This window comes from Pelobates fuscus, chromosome 2 (assembly GCF_036172605.1).
Source record: "Pelobates fuscus isolate aPelFus1 chromosome 2, aPelFus1.pri, whole genome shotgun sequence".
Lineage (NCBI taxonomy): Eukaryota > Metazoa > Chordata > Amphibia > Anura > Pelobatidae > Pelobates > Pelobates fuscus.
Window position 1 is genome coordinate 275961401 of NC_086318.1, and position 22518 is coordinate 275983918.

At 46.4% G+C, this 22518-nt stretch overlaps 1 protein-coding gene across 3 annotated transcripts in view; it reads left to right on the top strand.

The window, feature by feature from the left end:
- TRIM67 (tripartite motif containing 67) overlaps positions 1 to 22518 on the top strand; it is a 1164837-nt gene that overhangs the window by 132558 nt on the left and 1009761 nt on the right. For all 3 annotated transcript variants that reach the window (XM_063443396.1, XM_063443397.1, XM_063443399.1), the window contains exon 2: positions 13814 to 13909. In XM_063443396.1, the coding sequence (XP_063299466.1) occupies positions 13814 to 13909 (96 nt within the window). The remainder of the gene's footprint in view (positions 1 to 13813; positions 13910 to 22518) is intronic.

The following is a 22518-nucleotide window of genomic DNA, read 5'->3' on the forward strand; positions in this document are numbered from 1 at the left end:
TTCGACCAGTTCAGCTATTAATTCCTGTCTCGGTCTGTTGCTAGCTGAACGCCCACGGCTCTCCAGCAAATCCTTCAACGTTGGCCGTTTCAGTTTCTCATACTCCATAGATGTAGCACCTCCTCTGGGAAGACAGGACCATCCCGCCGCTGCCACCAATGTAGCGGTTACCCCGTGTAGTAGAGGGGTTTCAACCGCTGGAGGGTGTTCTTTTCCCGATCAGTGAGGAGGATTCTCAGCATCCAGTCATGTTCCAAGTGAAGAAGCTCTACAAGAGCTAGTGTGAATAGCTGTATAGCGGTTACCCCCAATAAGAGACAGGACTCTAGATTAAGGGTGAAGTAGAACTGATGTTTAATGGCAGGTGCTCTGCTTTTATGCAGTACTCCCCTGCAAGGGAGACGCCCACGATCAATTAGACATTCACCAACCAGATAACGGTTACATCCCACAGATTCCTTCCCCTCTGCTTGGGAGATAATTGAGTTTCTTACTATATCTACTCAATTATCTACAAGCTAAAACTTATACTTGTTTATGCATTTTTATAACTTTATGATTTTTTATCACACAGGAATAAATCTTATATTTTTATGAACCACACAACTTGGGGACAAACATATTAAAAATCCGTACAAATAGTTTCAGTGGTTCCAGAGATATTGAAAAAGTCTCTTTGGACCGACCGCACGCCTATTTGCATGCCCAAAACAGTTCCACAGATTCAGGCTGTATGGTCGGTCTATTTCTGCCTTGAAAATTGACAAAGTCCCATCCGAACGCGGCATTCGAATATTCGAACACACTTCGACTTCTGTCGAAGTGTAGAAGTAAAACGGGGTTAAACTTCCGCGGTGGTCGTTAGTCGAGTGGCAGTCTATTTCCCATGAAAAAGATGACAAAGTACCATTCGAACGTGTGTTCGAATCTTCGAACGGGACTTAGTCTCCAGCCGTGGTGTCGAAGGGTAAGGGAAGGTACAGGTCAGCGGTGTTCGTTCAAATGTGTGGGCGATTTCCGTTCCAGGGATTTGACGGCACACACCACTGACCGCGTTCGACTGCATTAAAATGGCCGCCGCCACGTGTTCGATTTTATAATGGCGGCCACTTCGACTACTTTGGCTGTATCCGAAGTGCCATATCAAATGTACCCATTCTTTGCACAACCCAATTAAAGGACCATAAACAGTTTTTGTCTTTAAGTGCAAGACAAGGTGGATGATTGCAATAAAACAAAAGGTAGAGGTTCCTAGGCAACATAGTAGGTGGTTAATACAACAGATTGCAGATCCAATGCAAAACAGGGGGATCTGTTACATCCTGCAATCAATAATATCCCCTTGCGGATTGTTTCTATCCTAGTCATTATTTTAGACAGGTATTTCACTGGAGCTTTGTTGGGGAGATAGATATTGAGTAGAGTGTATTGAGTTTCGTTAATCTTCCCAATCCAAATAATAAATCTGCCTTCAGGATCACTTTCAATATAATCACAGGAGTAGTTGATTGAGTTTGAAAACATTATTGCTACTCCTTTTTTCTTTTTTATTTCATTAGAGGCTTTATTTCATTCGAGGCTACAGCAGGGACAACCAGGGATGGAATCACCCCCCTCCCTGAACCAGGTAAGAAGCAGGGAGGGGGGGGGGGGATAGCTTTTATTACATTTAATGTGGCGGGTGGGGAAAATGCTAAATTTACACAACATGCATACACTAGTAAAACACACACTCTGCATTCACTACACTAACACACACTCTTCATTCACTGCACTAATACACACTCTGCATTCACTACACTGACTAACACACTGCATCCACTACACTAACACACTGCATTCACTACACTGACACACACTCTGCATTCAGTACACTAACACACTGCATCCACTACACTAACACACTGCATTCACTAACTTACACACACTCTGCATTCAGTACACTAACACACTGCATTCACTACACTAACACTCTGCATTCACTACACTAACACTCTGCATTCACTACACTAACACACACTCTGCATTAACTACACTGACACACACTCTGCATTCCCTACACTAACACACACTCTGCATTCACTACACTAACACACACTCTGCATTAACTATACACACAGCATCCACTACACCCACATCCTCTATTCACAGTACACACACTACATCCACCACACATTCAAACACTCTGCATTCACTATACAGAGACACTGCGTCTAATACACACACTACATCCACTACAGACACTGCATCCACTAAACACCATCTAGTACACACAAAACCAGACCTTGTGCTTTGTCAGGGGCCCCAAAATTTCTGGTGGCAGCCCTGATAGAGGTTCACTTATTTCCACACTTAGCTCCTTAAGTACTTGTGGGTTAATACCGTCAGGCCCCAGAGCTTTATCTACATGAACTTTCTTCAGCTGCTGTATCTTGTCTTGAATCATCCACTCCATCCATTTTTTCTGCAAGTTGTATGCAGCAATCATTTGCATATTTCTTGCCATATGATCCTACTTAATATATACTGAGGGAAATTTTTTTTGTTTTTATTTTTTTTATTTCTGACTTTTCATTGACTAACACACCCATCTCTGTTTTCAGTATATCTACACTTTTTTATTATTATTATTATTATTATTATTATTATTTTAGAATTTATGTATTTTAAACATATTTGGGGGTTGGTTTTGCTCACCTGTGCTATGAATTTCTAATTTTCTAGTTTAGCCACTCTATTTGCCTTTATGCATGCGTATTATTGCCATCATCTGTTCTTTAACAGGTTTTAAGATTAGGTAAATACAACCCCAGATCAACAACAATGCATGGCATATTACACAGTGTCATGATTTATTTAACAAAAATATAATATAATTGAATATAATATATTGAATGCAAGACACTGTGTTCTCTTAGATCCAGTAGATCTGTTATCTCACCACTACTTCTAATAAGCTGCTATTTTGGGCACTTTAATGTTTTTAAGCATTTATATACAATTTTTAAGTTATATTAATTCTAAATAAATAGCCGATCTGTTTGTATTTGGAGTTGTAATGAAGGGTCATCCTGATACAAGGCACACAGTTACTTAATGTGAAGTGATAATTTTATGTCAAGACATGGAGGCTCATATTGCTTAACCCTTACTTTACTGTCCATCAACAGTAGCAAAGAATACAAACAGTAAGAAAAAAACGTAAACATAGTGACAGTGGTGGATCCAGAGCCTGATCTCGGGAAGGGCACTTGTAGATTATTTAAAGAAATAATCCAGACACAATAACCACTACAGCTCAGTGTAGTGGTTATGGTGTCAATAGTGCCGGGACCCCCTCCCAGAGTAAGTAGTCAAACCGTTTAAGAACAGTTTGACAACTTACCTGAGGTCTGCTGGGAAATGGGGCTGTAGTAGGGTATAAGAGCAGTGGTGTGTGTGTGAGCAGTGTGTGTGTGTGTGTGAAGGTTGTAGTGTGTGAGTGAGGGCGGCAGTGTATGTCAGGGATGCAGTGTATGTGTGGGACAGTATGTGTGTGTAACAGTCGCAGTGTGTGTGAGTATTGCAGTGTGGGCAATGTGTGTGTATGGGGGCAGTGTGTGTGTGTATGGGGGTAGTGTATGTGTGTAGAGTGTGTGTATGGGGAACAGTATGTGTGTATGGGGGCAGTATGTGTGTATGGGGCAGTGTGTGTGTATGGGGGGCAGTGTGTGTGTATGGGGGGCAGTGTGTGTGGGTGTATGGGGGCAGTGTGTGTGGGTGTATGGGGGCAGTGTGTGTGTATGGGGGGCAGTATGAGGGCAATGTGTGTGTATGGGGGGCAGTATGGGGCAGTGTGTGTGTATGGGGGGCAGTATGTGTATGGGGGCAGTATGGGGGGCAGTGTGTGTGTATGGGGGGGCAGTGTGTGTGTACGGGGGCAGTGTGTGTGTATGGGGGCAGTATGTGTATGGGGGCAGTATGGGGGGCAGTGTGTGTGTATGGGGGGGCAGTGTGTGTGTACGGGGGCAGTATGGGGGGCAGTGTGTGTGTATGGGGGGCAGTATGTGTGTATGAGGGGCAGTGTGTTTGTATGGGGGGCAGTGTGTGTGTATGGGGCAGTGTGTGTGTATGGGGAGCAGTGTATGTGTATAGGGGGCAGTATGTGTGTATGGGGGGCAGTATGAGGGCAGCGTGTGTGTATGGGGGGCAGTGTGTGTGTATGGGGGCAGTATGTGTGTATGGGGGGCAGTGTGTGTGTATGGGGCAGTGTGTGTGTATGGGGGCAGTGTGTGTGTATGGGGGCAGTATGGGGGGCAGTGTGTGTGTGTATGGGGGCAGTATGGGGGGCAGTGTGTGTGTATGGGGGGCAGTGTGTGTGTATGGGGGGCAGCATTTTTGAATGGGGACAGTATGTGTGTAGGGGCAGTATGTGTATGGGGGGCAGTGTGTGTGTATGGGGCAGTATGGGGGGCAGTGTGTGTGTATGGGGGCAGTGTGTGTGTATGGGGGCAGTGTGTGTATGGGGGCAGTGTGTGTGTATGGGGCAGTATGGGGGGCAGTGTGTGTGTATGGGGGGCAGTATGTGTATGGGGGGCAGTGTGTGTATGGGGGCAGTGTGTGTGTATGGAGGCAGTATGGGGGCCAAAGTGTGTGTATGTTGGGGGCAGTGTATGTGTGTAGAGTGTGTGTGATAAGGGTAGGGGGCTTTTTTATTATACTATATATATATATATTTTTATTCAATTAAAATAAATATTGATGTCCCCCCTCGCTTCTTACCTTTACTGGGAGGAGGGGGGACATTTCTTGATCCCTGGTGGTCCCAGTGGGATTCCCTGGTGGTCAGGTGGGGATTCCCTGGTGGCCCAGTGGGGAGAGTGAACTCTAGCCCGCGCTCCAGGGCTAGAGTTCACTCTCGCGAGATTTGGAGCTTTGCCGTGGTTACCGCGGCAACGCTCCAAGCTCGCGAGATGAGGACCCGGAGGAGCTGCAGGCAGAGCTCCCGGGTCCTCTCTCTGTCCCTCCCTCCCCTGCCGGCTGTCAGCACAGTGCCTGCGGACTGGGGAGGGAGATCTCTGATCTCCGGTCCACAGGCACATTGCAGGGCTAGCACCTGCATGTGCTGGCAGGGGAGAGGGAGACTGTCGGTTTTCTCGGGGGGCGGGGGGGCAATTGCCCCGTTGCCCCCCCCCTGGATCCGCCACTGCATAGTGATAGACCACTCCCATACCAGCACCTCCCCACATAATTCCTCTTTCTTTGCTGCTACCAAACAAAGATAAGTACATGACAAATTTCTTCCATATTATCATTGCTTTATTGTTATTTATGCTATTTATTTGCATTATTGATGGTAATCTCATTATTGCTCTATTGTTATTTATACTATCTATTTGCATTATTGATTGTAGTCTCAGCATTTCTTGATTTCCAGATATTTTTACGTTTCTATTCTTCTATGCTATTGTGGATTTTACATTTGTGTGTTATCCTTTGAGCCCAGGGTTCCAGACCTCCTTTAGGGTATTATTATTTGTATCCCTATCACTTAAGCTTCCCTGTTGCTCTTATCTCCTGTCTTTTTGGCGCCCTTTGCGCCTGTTTTCTCCATTCCGTTCGGCTGTTTTTTTGTTTTTTTTCATGAATGAATCATGCCGTTCGGCTATATTCTTCACAAATCCTTGCAGTTCGTTAGTTTCACCGGCATATAGCCTTGTTCGCCTGTTTGCTGCGTTCGACTAATTTTATACGAACGACCTGCTAATTCATCTGTTTTCTCTACTATTCCTTTAGTTTATTTATTTATACAAATTCGACTCTTTTTTGCTGAACGCTCGGCTCTTATTTGACGAATTCTCAGGATTTTGCCGCAAATTTCGCGAGAATGCCGGCAGCCATTTTCTAACATCCTGGCCTTCAGTCTCTTTTCTCTTCCTCGTGTTCTCTTCCTGTCTGCCGGTCTGGGCCCTGGTGAGCTCCCTATCTCTACCCTCTAAATAAGGTATAGCTAGTTTGGGGTGATTAACTCCTGCTAACGCTGACGCGCTTAGCGCATTCTGCTCCCGGCCCTACAGTTCCAAGGAAGGCTACAACCAAATCCAGGCACTTAAGTCTCCAGAACTAATATGACGGGTGCAACCGTGACCACCCATGACAGCGTGCCTATGTCACGCAAGAGATCCTTTCCGCGCCAAGCAGAATGGGCACAGCAGTGGAAATGTGCTAGAGCACAAAAAGAGGGTGACTGACTCAGAAATCGGGTCTAGTGAGGAGGCTGATGCTGAGTCCATGTGTGACTCCAATGATGAGATTGGCGGGCAGGACACTGACCCGTTTGCCCCAGCTCTATCGGGGTTGGTAATGAGTGTCTCTCGCAGCGACTCCCCCGCTACCTCGGGTTCCGCCCTCATGGATCCATCTGGGGAACTGATGTTTTATCTGGATGTTCTCCATCATCTGGTCGGCAGAATGGCTCTCAGCGGACCATGTGGCTAGGTACCTAGAGAACTGGGTACACCGCCCCCTTAGCAAGGCGGAGCGCAACAAACTCAGGGCAGAATGTCCTAGACTCCCGATTCCCAGTAAAGTCTGTGAGACCCCCATTGTTGATCCCAAGATGACCCAATTCATATCCAAGATGGGATGGAATCCCCACAAGGGATTGGATTCCGCTTTAAAATCATGCCAGGACAAACACCTGGACATTTTTGTTCCCTTGGCCAAACTGTTTGACCTGGCTGAACTAGCCAGAGCCGAAAACAGGCAGGTTGACCCTGAGGAACTCCGTGGCTGGGTGCAGAAGGTGATCTGCATAGCAGGCAGCGGGAACACCTCCCTTTCTTTAGAGCGGCGTAAAGCCATTCTCTTTAAAATTGAGCCCAAACTCGCTAACCTTTGCTCTCACTGAGGCGGGCAAAGGCGCCCAGGGACTGTTATTTGGAGAATCCTTTTTAACCCCTTAACACCGCAGCCAAATGTACAAGTTGTGAACGAAACAAAACGTAAACAAAACCTGGCATTTGCGCTATATGTCTGTCCAACCGTAATTCACCTCTTTCATATTAAATGCACCCCCCCTTATTATATATCATTTTATTCAGGGGAAACAGGGCTTTCATTTAATATCAAATATTTAGCTATGAAACATAATTTAATATGAAAAAAATGGGAGAAAATAGGATTTTTTTTGATTTTTTTCGTTCTACATGACATTTTAACTGTTAATGTCATAATACTGTTTGCTTTTACTGCAATAAAATACACATATTTGTATTCAGCAAAGTCTCACGTGTAAAACAGTACCCCCTATGTACAGGTTTTATGGTGTTTTGGGAAGTTACAGGGTCAAATATAGCGTGTTACATTTGAAATTGAAATTCGCCAGATTGGTTACGTTGCCTTTGAGACTGTATAGTAGCCCAGGAAATAAATGTACACCCATAATGGCATACCATTTGCAATAGTAGACGACCCAAGGTATTGCAAATAAGCGATGTCCAGTCTTTTTTAGTAGCCATTAGGTCACAAACACTGGCCAAAGTTAGCGTTCGTATTTGTTTGTGTGTGAAAAATGCAAAAAACGCCAATTTTGGCCAGTGTTTGTGACTAAGTGGCTACTAAAAAAGACTGAACATACCCCATTTGCAATACCTTTGGTTGTCTACTATTGCAAATGGTATGCCATCATAGGGGTAATTTTCATTCTTGGGCTACCATAGGGTCATAAAGGCAACGTAAGCAATCTGGCGAATTTTAATGTGAAAAAAATTAAACACAAGCATTATATTTGACGCTGTAATTTTTGAAAACACCATAAAACCTGTACATGAGGGGTACTGTTGTGCTCAGGAGACTTCGCTGAACACAAATATTTGTGTTTCAAAACAGTAAAAAGTATTGCAGCAATAATATCGTTCCTGTAAGTGCTGTTTGTGCGTGAAAAATGCAAAAAACGTCACTTTTACTGGCGATATCATGGTTGTAATACATTTTACTGTTTTGAAACACTAATATTTGTGTTCAGCGAAGTCTCCCGAGTAAAACAGTACCCCCCATGTACAGGTTTTATGGTGTCTTGGAAAGTTATAGGGTTAAATATAGTGCTAGCAAATTAAATTCCCTATACTTTCGGCATGGGTGGTCAGGCAGGTCCCGCTAATTGTAATTAATTAGGATACCTAATTATGTAAAATTATTACATAAATATATGTGTAGAATTAATATATGTATATATATACATATGTGTATATATACGTATATATATATATATATTTTTTTTTTAATATTTTTATTTATATATAGGTATATATATAGTGATATATACGTATATATTTATGTATATAGATATATATATTATTTCGTTCTACGTGTATTTTGATATAAATATATATATATTAATATCACAATACAGTTAGAACGAAATAAAACACATCTATATATTTTTTAATATTTTATTTTTAATTATTTATTTTATTTTATTTTTTTACGTATTTACATATTTATTTTTTTTATATTATTTATAAATATATATATAACAATAATTATATATATATTTAATCAGTATCAGTCTACGTGTAATTTGATATTAATATATATATATATATATATATATATATTAATATTTAAATACACGTCGTGTATGTGTAAATGTGTGTGTATGTGTATATATATATATATATACTTAGATCATATATATATAATATATATGATCTAAGTATATTTTATTTGTAACTGTCATTTTTTTTATTTCTTTTTTTAACTAATATTTTATTTTTTTTACAGGACAGGGGGCAGAGACAGTGTCAGCCAGTGATGTCACATCACTAGCTGACACACAGGATCAGTGATCACAGTGACTGCCTGTCACTGTGATCACCTCCTGCAGATTGGGTAATTGACCACAGGGGGGAGTGCCTGGGTGGTACAAGCACTCCCCCCCTTCCAATCTGCAGGGGGATCACTGTGCCAGTTACATGTGTCAGCCAATAGGCTGACACATGTAACACTGATCGCAGTGACAGGCTGTCACTGCGATCAGAGTGCTTTGAGATCGCAGTGACAGCCTGTCACTGCGATCAGACTTCGTAGATCGCGGTCACTGACCCCAGGGGCACTGCCTGGGGGGCCAGGTAAGTCCCCCGACCGCGATCTGCAGAAGGGGAAAGCCGCCGGCCGCATGTGTCAGCCGATTTGAAATCGGCTGACACATGCTTAATACTGGTCGCAGTGACAGCCTGTCACTGCGATCAGAGACTGCAGATCGCGGTCACCGGCCACAGGGGGGGTTGCCTGGGGGGGCAGGCATCCCCCCCGACCGCGATCTGCAGCGGGCGATTAGCGCCGGCCACGTGGGCGGCCATTATGGCGAGGACGTACTATTACGCACGCCGGCGTTTAGAGCCGGTTCCTGCAGGGCGTAATAGTACGTCCTCCGGATTTAAGGGGTTAAAGGACCTGGGGCGCATTGTGGGTGCTTTTACAGCCCTGGACAAAGCTCAATCCTCTATGAAGAAGGTATTTCAGGGACGGGTCTCTACCAGGGCCGGCAGATTCAGGGGCCGTCTGTCCGGCCGGTCTAATTACCACGCCCATGGATCAGGACGAGGCTCCTATAATTAGAGACCATCCTACCAGGAGACGAGACACCAGTCCCCTTTCTTCCCCTCTCGTGGAAGAACATGGCGCTCCAGAGGCTTCAGAGGTAACTCCGGTTCCAGACGCACTTATGGTAAGCTTACATCTACCTCATGTTTTTTCCAATATCTGTGTAGGGGGTAGACTCCGTAATTTATTCCAAGCCTGGTCAAACATCACCTCAGATGTCTGGGTTCTGACCACAGTGCGGGGGTTTCACATAGAGTTGGTCGACATCCCGTGTCACATTCCTCCCCCTCGGCCTATTGTACCTTCAGGGACCGACCGCGCCTTAATAGACAAGGAGCTGTCTGCCCTCCATGCAAAAGGGGCGATAGAACAGGCCCCCATGTCCCCTACAGGGGTCCTCAGCAACATCTTCCTAGTAGAAAAGAAGGGTAGGCAGATGCGCCCAGTTATCAACCTCCGGGCCCCGAACACTCTAGTGCACTACCACCACTTCAAGATGGAGGGCATTCATCTCCTGTGGGATTTACTCCTTCGAGGAGACTGGATGGCGAAATTAGACCTCAAGGACGCATACTTGATGGTCCCAGTGACCGAGGCATCCAGGGACTTATTACGCTTTTTCTGGAAAGGCCACACTTGGCGCTTCACATGCCTCCCTTTCGGACTCTCGTCAGCTCCGTGGTGCTTCACCAAATTGATGCGCCCTGCCATGGTTTGGTTACGCAGTCAAGGAGTGTGACTGATAGTCTACTTGGACAACATCCTCATCATGGCACAGGATTGTTCAGTCCACCAAAGTGTTTTAGGATGGACGATGGATCTCCTCTCTCGCCTGGGTTTCCTCCTCATTTGGGAAAAATCCTGCCTTTCCCCTTCCCAACGCATGGAGTTCCTCGGGGTCACGGTAGACTCAGAAGCAGAATCTCTCAGCCTCCCTCCGGCCAAGATTCGCTCCATCCGCAAGGAACTATGCCGTGTCCTGGCATGCCCCCAGCTGTTGCTGCGTCATCTGGCACGGATCATTGGCCTACTGGCCCTTCTCAATTCAGGTGGTGTTTCCATCCCCTCTCTATTACCATGGCCTTCAGCGTCTGAAGATCGCACATCTTCGCAACGGGGCATCCTATGCAGACATGGTCTCTCTGGATTTGGAAACTCGGGACGAGTTGACCTGGTGGATCCACAACCTCTAAGCTTGGAATGGCAAGGCCATCTTCTGTTCCCAACCGGAGTTTACGGTGGATTCATACACAAGTCTCCAAGGTTGGGGTGCCCACTGCAACGGTGTGACTACCGGGGGACGCTGGTCGGACGACGAATCCCGTCTCCACATCAATGCCCTGAAACTCCTGGCTGGCTCCTTTGTGATCCAGAGCTTCGCGAACGGGACCGCCAGTGCGTGCATCCAACTGCACATGGACAACATCTCCGCAGTTCGCTATGTTAATCACATGTGCAGTACGCAATCAGCTATTCTGGCCCGCTTGGCAAAGGACTTTTGGGCCTATTGTTTAGCCAGGAATCTGGTCGTCCAGGCGGAATAGCTCCCTGGCCTCCACAACACTCATGCGGATTGGAGGTCACGCTATCTGTCGGACAGCAGCGATTGGAGATTGGATGTGGAGGTGTTCTCCACTATCACGTCTCTCTGGGGACCTTTTGCCATCAACCTCTTCGCTTCCCGGCTCAACGCCCAGCTACCTCGGTTCTACAGCTGGCAAGCCCAGACCCATCTGCGGAGGCAGTGGACGCCTTCCTGCAAGACTGGACCGGCTCACCCCTTTATGCCTTCCCTCCATTTGCCATGATTCCTCGGGTTCTACTCCAAGTACACCAAGTTCACTCCGGACGCCACTTGCCTCCGCCACATGTTTTCTCTTCTGTTATTGATTAGCCTTAAACTTGCAATATGAGCCTCCGTGTCTTGATATAAAATTATGTGATTTTGCTATTTCATGATGAAAAGTCATGATTTTATGAAAGACACGGAGGCGAGTATTGTCCCACCCTATTACTTCTCTATCACCTTATTCCCCCGCCCCCCCCCCTGTTGTTTATCTCTCAGGTTGGTTTCCAGGGGATGGTAGGTATTGCACTGAGCTCAGTAATGTATTGCCTACTACGTGCAACTGAACTGTTAATGTTATGTTTGCCTGGTGGTTGTTTTTTCTTGTCTGAAATTACGAGCACTGTGTTGTTTCAATATATCAATACATTATGTCTTGGCATGCGCAATTGGTTTAAGTACCGATTTAACGGTTGGGCTCCTGTTTTTTATGTTTTCACAGGTTGATTCTGCTCTGTTGGTGCCGTTAAGGGATCCTCACTTCTTCCCAAGGCTTCACCACGTTGGCTGGAGATCTATATATGGTGTTGTGATGGGCTCCTTATCCTTGACGCTTCTTCATTCGTTGATGGTTTAGTCCCAGTTTGCAGATGGTTCCTGATCGGTATCCGGCTGGATTTCCGGATGGTTTGTTCTGCTGTGTTCTGGACTGTTCATTGGTTCCTGTTTGCTGGTTTGATGTTGCATCACCAAAGAAAGAGGAATTATGTGGGGAGGTGCTGACTATTATAATGGGACTTGGTATGGGAGTGGTCTATCACTATGGTTACTGTTTTTTCTTACGGTTTGTATTCTTTGCTGCTATTGGTGGACAGTAAAGAAAGGGTTAAGCAATACTCGCCTCCATGTCTTTCATAAAATCATGACTTTTCGTCATGAAATAGCAAAATCATGTAATTATACACTACCAGTTAAAGTGAGTATAACTGCACAGATATTTTGTACATTGTAACGGATCGCCTGGCACCCCGACTTGGTACCTCCGTTAATGGATGCTCCTAGTGCTTCCTGAGGACTCCAAGCACTCTGGCAGACACCACAATCACCGAATCCGAAAAACCTTTAAATTCTCCCAAGCATATGAATGCTGTAGACCATTGAATAGGAACCATACGAATAGGCTTGTACTCCTAGCAGTCAACTGGAACAGCATGCAATAAATCCTTCCCCCAATAATGAGACGACACATCACTTTGAGGGTAAAACAGGAACTCTGGACTGGCTCATCCAGCCTGGCTTTTATTTCCAACTCACACATACAGGCCACACCCAGGGGGAGGCATAAAAGAACCAATGACATAGATGTTACCTCCCACACATCCCCTCCCCTTAGTGTGACACATAATCCCATTATGCATACAGTGTAAAATATACTTTTACACAACTTTCATAACTTTAAAACCATACATCACATTCACATAAAAATACATATCCACAATCAATCCATTCAGGGGAACAACATATTAAAAAATGGCATGAATCCGACCAGGGGTTCAAAAGTTACTAAAAGTATCTTTTGTTCCTTTCTGGCTGGCAGAAAAACATCCCCACAATGCACCCTGGTTTCCTCCCTTCTGCCCTGGAGTTAATTGGAGAAGTAATCCAATTACCCAGGACTAAAGGCAGACTCCATTAACCACATGGTTGCAAAACAACATAAAACACTTTAAAATACATAATGTCACATTTACACATAACACACAGACATTTCACCCATCCCCAGATAGCTGGGATCTGTACGCACAAAACTACCGAATAGCGCACAGATCCTACTCACACAGTACAATTGCCATGGAGCTAAAGTCTTTCCCATAGTCTTTCATTATATGAATAGGCTCAATGGTATGGCTATCTGGGGTATCACATTCCCATAAAGTCTGGTCCATAGTCCAAAGGCAAGAGGCGGGCAATCAGCCCTCTCCAAGGACCCGTGGCGAGGTCGGTTTCGCCACATACATATTTTCCAATATTTGGAGGTAGTCTGCACTAGATACTGCTTTTGGTCTTCTCAAATCTTTAATGTTCAGTCGAAATGTTGATCTATATTGAAGAAATAGGTGGTACGACCCTAGATGGTGTTATATGTTCAGATTTTGGGGGCTTCATAAGCTCTTTTTGAGTAGGACTATTACCTCAATATTTCAAGACCAGATTTACTTTGATATATTACATTATTCTTTTGTATTTCTCTTTTTTCATATGTGAATTCAAAGAAAAAACATCTAAAGACTCCTTTCTTAACTTCATTTAAAACACAGAAGAGTGATGAGGGTCTGAATTTAATACCAGAGTATGAATAAGTGTCAACTTAAAAATATAACATTGGAATAGCAACTATATTATTTATTGGTAGGTCACCTTTATTTATTTTTCTTTGTACAGGCACAGCTATCTCAGGCTTTAAGTGGGGTTTCTGATAAAGCAAAAGAAGCCAAAGAATTTTTGGTACAACTAAAGAATATACTGCAGCAAATTCAGGTTTGTTTGTTTGTTCTTTAAATTTATGGATAATATGTCTTTAACTTCTTAAGGATTGGGTCAATCGTACAAGTTATGTTTAAAACAAAATGTAAAGAAACCACAGAATTTTAATATATGTCTGTTTAACAATTATTTACCTCTTTCATATTAAGTGCACCCACACTTATTATATATCATTTTGTTCAGGAGAAACAAAGCTTTCATTTAATATCAAATATTCATATATGGAACTCTATTTTATATGAATAAAATCTAAACAAATTGTAAAAATTAAGAACTTTTGTTACTTTTCAAGTTCGGAATGGAAATGTAACTGTCAATGTCAGAATACTGTTCGGTTTTACTGCAATAAAACACACATATTTGTATTTAGAAATGTTTCATGAGTAAAACAGTGACCCCCATGTACAGGTTTTATGGGGTTTTGGAAAGTTATAGGGTCAAATATACAGTTTGTCCATAAATAGAGTTGAGCGAACCTGAACTGTAAAGTTTAGGTTCGTACCGAACATTACGATTTTTTGACACCGAACCCAGACATTTCAGTAACAGTTCGGGTTCGAGTTCGGTGTTTGGCGATTTAATGGCGCGTTTTGAAAAGGGGGAGGACCTAAAGTAAAATAATGGGGGGGGACCTATTGGCGGCGGGTGGGGGCCCTAAAGTAAAATAATGGGGGGGACCTATTGTCCTACCTCATGGCCCCCACCCCTGAGCGGCAGGTGGGTGCCCTAAATTAGAATAAGGTGGGGGGACCTATTGTCCTCCCCCTGGCCCCCACCCCTGAGCAGTGGGTGGGGGCCCTAAATTAGAATAAGGGGGGGACCTAATGTCCTCCCCCCTGGCCCCCACCCCTGAGTGGTGGGTGGGGGCCCTAAATACCAATTAGGGAGGGGGATCTAATGCCCACCCCCCCCGGCCCCCAATTTTATCTTTTTTTTAAGTGCGTTGGTTATTATGGATTTTTATTTGGCCTTTTTTGGGGCTGAAAAAAGAAAATAATATTTTAGAAGAAAGAAAACATCAAATGGTAAGTTTTATTTTTACAGGTACTTAGTTAAAGGTCCCCCTCATTATTTTTAGGGTGAGGGGGGTAGGTAGGGGTTCATTTTTTTGGGAAGGGGGGTAACTAGGGGTTTGGGGACCCCTAGTCACCAGGGGGGGGGTAATTTTTTATTTAGGGCCCCCACCCGCTGCTCAGGGGTGGGGGTCAGGGGGGAGGACAATAGGTGCCCCCCTAATTGGTATTTAGGGCCCCACCCACCGCTCAGGGTTGGGGGCCAGGGGGGAGGACATTAGGTCCACCCCCCCAATTTTTATTTAGGGCCCCCACACACCGCTCATGGGTGGGAGCCAGGGGGAGGACATTAGGCCCCCCTTAATCTAATTTAGGGCCCCCACCCACTGTTCAGTGGTGGGGGCCAGGAGGGAGAAATTTAGGTCCCCCCAATTGGTATTTAGGGCCCCCACCCACCGCTCAGGGGTAAGGGCCAAGGGGGAGGACATTAGGCCCCCCATTTTTTATTTAGGGCCCCCACCCACTGCTCACGGGTGGGGGCCAGGGGTGAGGACATTAGGTCCCCCCTTATTCTAATTTAGGGCCCCCACCCCCCCTTATTGATATTTAGGGCCCCCACCTGCTGCTCAGGGGGGCCGTAGAGGGGGACAATAGGTTCCCCCCCCATTATTTTACTTTAGAGCCCCCACCCGTCACTCAGGGGTGGGGCTGGGTAGAAGGACAATAGGTCCCTCCCCTTATTTTACTTTAGGGCCTCCACCCGCCGTTCAGGGGTGGGGGCTCAGGAGGGGGGAACCTTTTTTTTTTTAACAGTGAACATGCCCCTACTTGCGGTATAGTGAGTAGGGGCATAATTTACTAATACTAAGTAATCTTTACTTAGTATTAGTAAATTTGGCTGAAAGACCAATTCAGGTCTTTCAGCCTTTTAGTAAATAGCTCCTTAATATCGTGGGAATTAGGGAGTTATCTACTTATTCATTCCTGTCATTCCATTGACTGGCTAAGTAACTTACATTTTATATGAATGTATGTTACTTGATTGTTGTAACTGTTGCAAATGCTTACAGATGAATCCGGGCTATGTTTGTGATATAGATTATTTTAAATAAACAAATATGTTTAAATGTCTATCTGTTCCTGTCCAAATCTGAGATGATTAAATTGCGTATACGCAGAAGTAAGTTCACACTGACACACGGAGTTCAGGTTAAAAGCACTTCGAGAAAATTTAATGGCATCTGGTTAAAAAGCGGGCTCGCAGACCCTTATAAGAGCGAAATTGCATCATCATTGAATATCAAGATAACAACAAATAAACATAATTAAAGGGACTCTATAGTCACCATATAAAAGCAAGAAAGACAGGTCCCCCAGCCTTCCTTCTTGCTTTTATATGAACTTTCATTAATTAAAAAAAAAAAATTCGATGTTTTTATATTAAAAACTTACCTCCGTTCCAGCGCCGAGCTCCCCGCTAGGCCGCGCCCCCTTTTTCGTCAAAATGACGAAATCGCAGGGCCCAATGGGACGGCTTCGCGCTGGACCAATCGCGTTCTTCATAGAGCGGCATTGAATGCCGCCCTATGAAGAACCTGAGCGCTTTACCGCGCATGTGCGCGGAATGCGCGTTCGCGAGCTGAGCTGTCTGACTGACAGCTCAGCTCGCTTTCTAAAATTATCAATCAGGGGGGGGACCTACTGTCCCCCCCCGGCCCCCACCCCTGTGCGGCGGGTGGGGGCCCTAATATTATCAATAAGGGGGGGACCTATTGTCCCCCCCCGGCCCCCACCCCTGAGCGGTGGGTGGGGGCCCTAAAATTCTCTATGAGATGGGACCTACTGCCCCCCCCGGCCCCCACCCCTGAGCGGCGGGTGGGGGCCCTAAAATTATCAATAAGGGGGGGACCTACTGTCCCCCCCCGGCCCCCACCCCTGTGCGGCGGGTGGGGGCCCTAAAATTATCAATGAGGGGGGGGCCTACTGTCCCCCCCGGCCCCCACCCCTGAGCGGCGGGTGGGGGCCCTACAATTATCAATAAGGGGGGGACCTACTGTCCCCCCCGGCCCCCACCCCTGTGCGGCGGGTGGGGGCCCTAAAATTATCAATAAGCCCCCCGGCCCCCACCCCTGTGCGGCGGGTGGGGGCCCTACAATTATCAATAAGGGGGGGACCTACTGTCCCCCCCCGGCCCCCACCCCTGTGCGGCAGGTGGGGGTCCTAAAATTATCAATGAGGGGGGGGACCTACTGTCCCCCCCCCGACCCCCACCCCTGAGCGGCGGGTGGGGGCCCTAAAATGATCAATAAGGGGGGGGACCTATTGTCCCCCCCCGGCCCCCACCCCTGTGCGGCGGGTGGGGGCCCTAAAATTATCAATAAGGGGGGGACCTATTGTCCCCCCCCGGCCCCCACCCCTGAGCGGTGGGTGGGGGCCCTAAAATGATCAATAAGGGGGGGACCTACTGTCCCCCCCGGCCCCCACCCCTGAGCGGTGGGTGGGGGCCCTAAATACAAAGGGGGGGGACCCTGGTTAACCCTCCCCCCCCCCAAAAAAAAAAAATATCTCCCTACCTACCCCCCTCACTCTAAAAATAATGAGGGGGGACCATTAACTAAAAACCTGTAAAAAAGAAAAAATGAGATAAAATCAACTTACCATTCGATGTTTTCTTTCTTCTAAAATCTTCTTTCTTCAGCCCCAAAAAAGGCCAAATAAAAATCCATAATAACCGACGCAATTAAAAAAAAAAAAAAAAAAACGAGCGCAAAAAAAAATAATCCATCTTCACCCATGGAGGGCTCCGCGCAGACTGAGCTCCGCAGGGTGGGGAAGGCTTATAAAGCCTTGCCCCGCCCTGCAATTAGGCTAAGAACACTCTGATTGGTGGGTTTGAGCCAATCAGAGTGCTCTTTGTCATTTTACAAGCGTGGGAAAGTTCTTTGGAATTTTCCCACGCTTGTAAAATGACACAGAGCACTGTGATTGGATGGGTTTCAAGCCATCCAATCACAGTGCTCTGTGTCATTTTACAAGCGTGGGAAAGTTCTTTGGAATTTTCCCACGCTTGTAAAATGACACAGAGCACTGTGATTGGATGGCTTGAAATCCATCCAATCACAGTGCTCTGTGTCATTTTACAAGCGTGGGAAAATTCCAAAGAACTTTCCCACGCTTGTAAAATGACAAAGAGCACTCTGATTGGTTTAAACCCACCAATCAGAGTGTTCTTAGCCTAATTGCAGGGCGGGGCAAGGCTTTATAAGCCTTCCCCACCCTGCGGAGCTCAGTCTGCGCGGAGCCCTCCATGGGTGAAGATGGATTGTTTTTTTTGCGCTCGGTTTTATTTTTATTTTTTTTATTTTTTTAATTGCGTCGGTTATTATGGATTTTTATTTGGCCTTTTTTGGGCTGAAGAAAGAAGATTTTAGAAGAAAGAAAACATCGAATGGTAAGTTTTTTTTATCTCTTTTTATTTTTATTTTTTTTTACAGGTTTTTAGTTAATGTTCCCCCCCTCATTATTTTTAGGGTGAGGGGGGTAGGTAGGGAGATAATTTTTTTTTTTGGGGGGGGGAGGGTTAACTAGGGTCCCCCCCCCCTTTGTATTTAGGGCCCCCACCCACCGCTCAGGGGTGGGGGCCCGGGGGGACAGTAGGTCCCCCCCTTATTGATCATTTTAGGGCCCCCACCCACCGCTCAGGGGTGGGGGCCGGGGGGGGACAATAGGTCCCCCCCTTATTGATAATTTTAGGGCCCCCACCCGCCGCACAGGGTTGGGGGCCGGGGGGGGGACAGTAGGTCCCCCCCTTATTGATAATTTTAGGGCCCCCACCCACCGCTCAGGGGTGGGGGCCGGGGGGGGACTATAGGTCCCCCCCTTATTGATAATTTTAGGGCCCCCACCCGCCGCACAGGGGTGGGGGCCGGGGGGGGACAGTAGGTCCCCCCCTTATTGATAATTTTAGGGCCCCCACCCGCCGCACAGGGGTGGGGGCCGGGGGGGGACAGTAGGCCCCCCCCCTTATCGATAATTTTAGGGCCCCCACCCACCGCTCAGGGGTGGGGGCCGGGGGGGGACAATAGGTCCCCCCCTTATTGATAATTTTAGGGCCCCCACCCGCCGCACAGGGGTGGGGGCCGGGGGGGGGACAGTAGGCCCCCCCCCTTATCGATAATTTTAGGGCCCCCACCCACCGCTCAGGGGTGGGGGCCGGGGGGGACAATAGGTCCCCCCCTTATTGATAATTTTAGGGCCCCCACCCGCCGCACAGGGGTGGGGGCCGGGGGGGGGGACAGTAGGTCCCCCCCTTATTGATAATTTTAGGGCCCCCACCCGCCGCACAGGGGTGGGGGCCGGGGGGGGGGACAGTAGGCCCCCCCCCTTATCGATAATTTTAGGGCCCCCACCCACCGCTCAGGGGTGGGGGCCGGGGGGGGACAATAGGTCCCCCCCTTATTGATAATTTTAGGGCCCCCACCCGCCGCACAGGGGTGGGGGCCGGGGGGGGGACAGTAGGTCCCCCCCTTATTGATAATTTTAGGGCCCCCACCCGCCGCACAGGGGTGGGGGCCGGGGGGGGGGACAGTAGGTCCCCCCCCTTATTGATAATTTTAGGGCCCCCACCCGCCGCACAGCGGTGGGGGCCGGGGGGGGGGAAGGAGAGTAGGTCTCCCCCCCCCCCCTCTTCAACCACTATTGTGGACAGTAAGCGTCCCTGTGGGTTCGGGCTTCAGCTGTCAGCTGAAGCCACGCCCACAGCAGTGCTGACAGGCTATCAGCACACAAAGCGCGTTCACAGTGCTTTGTGTGCTGATAGCCCGTCTGATGCATTCACCCAGAATGCATCGGACGAGAGGCCTTTTTAGGGCCTCTGAACTCGGAAGTCCCTCTGGTGGCCGTCTGATTGACTGCAACAAGAGGTGTTCCAAGCTTCCAATGTAAACACTGCATTTTCTCAGAAAATACAGTGCTTACAAGAAAAAGGCTCCGGGTAGCTGTAGCACTCACCTGAACAACCTCATTAAGCTGAAGTTGTTCAGGTGACTATAGTGTCCCTTTAATTGGATTAGGTGTTAAGTGGTTATGTCAATGTCCACCCCTCAATATTATTAATTGGCTCAAGTACTAAGTGGTTAGCTAGGTGTCCTCCCACCGGGAGGTGGCGTTATTCTGGACACGGGTGTGGACAGATGGCTCAAGCGCCATCTTACCCAGCACAAGGCTTACTCAGTGGGAAGGGGGGCTTGGGCGTCATTTTGGGTAGTTAGTGATGTCAGACTCTGGGTCAGGTTCAGGGTCTTTTTTATGAAAGAACATTTCATACGAGTGGTTTCTCATGGCCTAGCTATAGTATACTTTGTTTCATATTACAGGAACTTGATAATTCCGGTGTTAGTCATGTCCTTCTAGAAAATACATTCTCTATTCAATATTCTAAATGCTGTTAGGAAAATCTGTCATGTAATGTAGTTAAAATGGAGTTAGTACAAAAATTCAATACAGGATCAATAAAGGTTTTTAATAATTCTACGTCAGTCCCCCCTATGAAATGTTAGATTCTAAAAAAGATAAACTTTATTTGTTAATACCAGAAGATGTGTTAGCCCAAAGGCACAGAAACCCAGTGACCGCTAGCTAGGTGTTATTGCAAAGTGCAATTCTGTCCCTTCCTGTCCCTAACAGGCTGCAGCACATCCGTCAATACGGGCAGGAAATCTCTTCACTCCACTGGTGGCCCGCGGTGGCTAGTCCACCACTTCTCCGCACGGCAGTCAGTTCCATAGAGACGGACGCTGTCCCTAAGCTGGTTCCCTACCTAGAACTCTTGCACTTTATCAGTAAAAGGGATAGTTTGCAGCGGTATACAGGGTGAGTTGAGATCTTGGAAATCTTGGTCATCAACTGTCAGATGTGCAAAAGTTGGTGCCGCTTGGTCTACAGTCTTCTGTAGGAATTTTCTCAGACAGGGGAGGACACAACAAACGAGAAGAGCAAAAATAAAAAGAGAAATTAGTATTGCCATACCAATATGCATTAAAGCTTTTTGCCATCCTGTCATCCAACCAAACCATCTTTCCCAGGGATCTTTTATCCCAGAATTCCTTTTTAACTCTTCAGAGAGCTCATTTAATTTCTCTATGGCCAAGGTGACTTTACCATTAGGACCTGTGTTTTCTGGAATGTAAGTACAACAGGTCATGGTGTCGGGCAATATTTTACATACACCCCCTTTTTCAGCTAGAATCATGTCTAAGGCCATTCTATTCTGGAAGGACATTTGAGATGTAGCCTGCAGCTGTTCGGCTAAACCCTGGAGGGCATCTCTGATGTAGTTAACAAAGCGTTGTTGGTTGTAATAAATGTAATTTATCCAATTTAAATTCTTGTTTGCAGTAACTATGGTAAAAAGTGATTCAAACCCCGCAGCAACTTCATCTCTTGCTTTAAATTCATTAGGCACCCCCCTAGGCACCCCAATGGCATCAATGTAAATGTGAGGGTCAAAACTGCCTTTTACTGGGGCTTCACGCTTAACCTTGGCTGGTGTGTGTATGGACTCATGTATGTCAGGGTGTGTGTCAGAGATAATGTATAGGCATGATGGCTTTAGCCAGAGTACACTCCCCCCACCATTCCTTGTCCATCCTGGATCTTAGCTGTAAATCCCCACACAACCAGTAAATATCCCCCAATGACCTAGTATGGAATTGTAACAGGTACATAGGGACAGTTCTGTAGGTGGCACAATACCCTTTTGGAGAAGTTACCCAAGAATTTACCAATTCCATCATAATTGGCATAACAGGTGTAGTTACCTTTATAAACTGTAACACCATCTGGGGGTTTGACATCCTTGGTTAGGAGAGGGTATTCTACTGTCCATGCTTTGCAGAGGGACCTATTAAAGTTGTAGTGGTAGGCAAAAAGACTTAAAACACATTCTTCTATATCTACTGGCAAAGTCAAAGGCACGGTGCCGAGGTGAGGCTGGGCACCACCACACACATAGCATGCGGTTCTGTTATGTTTGTTGGCATTATATTTCATCCATTCTAACCATAAATTAACATCATTAAAACCTGTTTCAGCGGCCATGGTATCTTCAAAGGTGGGGTTAGCAATGGCCATCATGTCTTTAAAGGACTGGATGTGTGGTTTTAATGGATTTGAGACCATGTGGGTGGCCCCTTGCCACTCTGGAGAGTGGCACATATCCTTTAGGTAGAAGTGCCCTAATTTGTTATAGGAACCTTTCTTCCAATACATTCCCATTACATACTGGTCTGCATCCGTTGGACTGGGATGCTCAATATTTAGGATTAATTTCATGGGTATACTCCCTCCAGGCTTCCTCAGAGTCATTCTTTGGAGAAGGGATCTACCGTGATCATCTACTTTAGATAAGGCACTTTTTGGTTTGTAACCCCAGGCAGGCCCGGCATTCCATCCCGCCGCCCCCCAATGGTTACAGTTGTGCCCCCATTGTTTGTCAACTACACAAACATAGGGGTCCTTTACATGAGGGATATCTCTATAGATATTTTGAATTTGTGACGTAGGGAATGGGCAGTCTACAATGTCACAGTA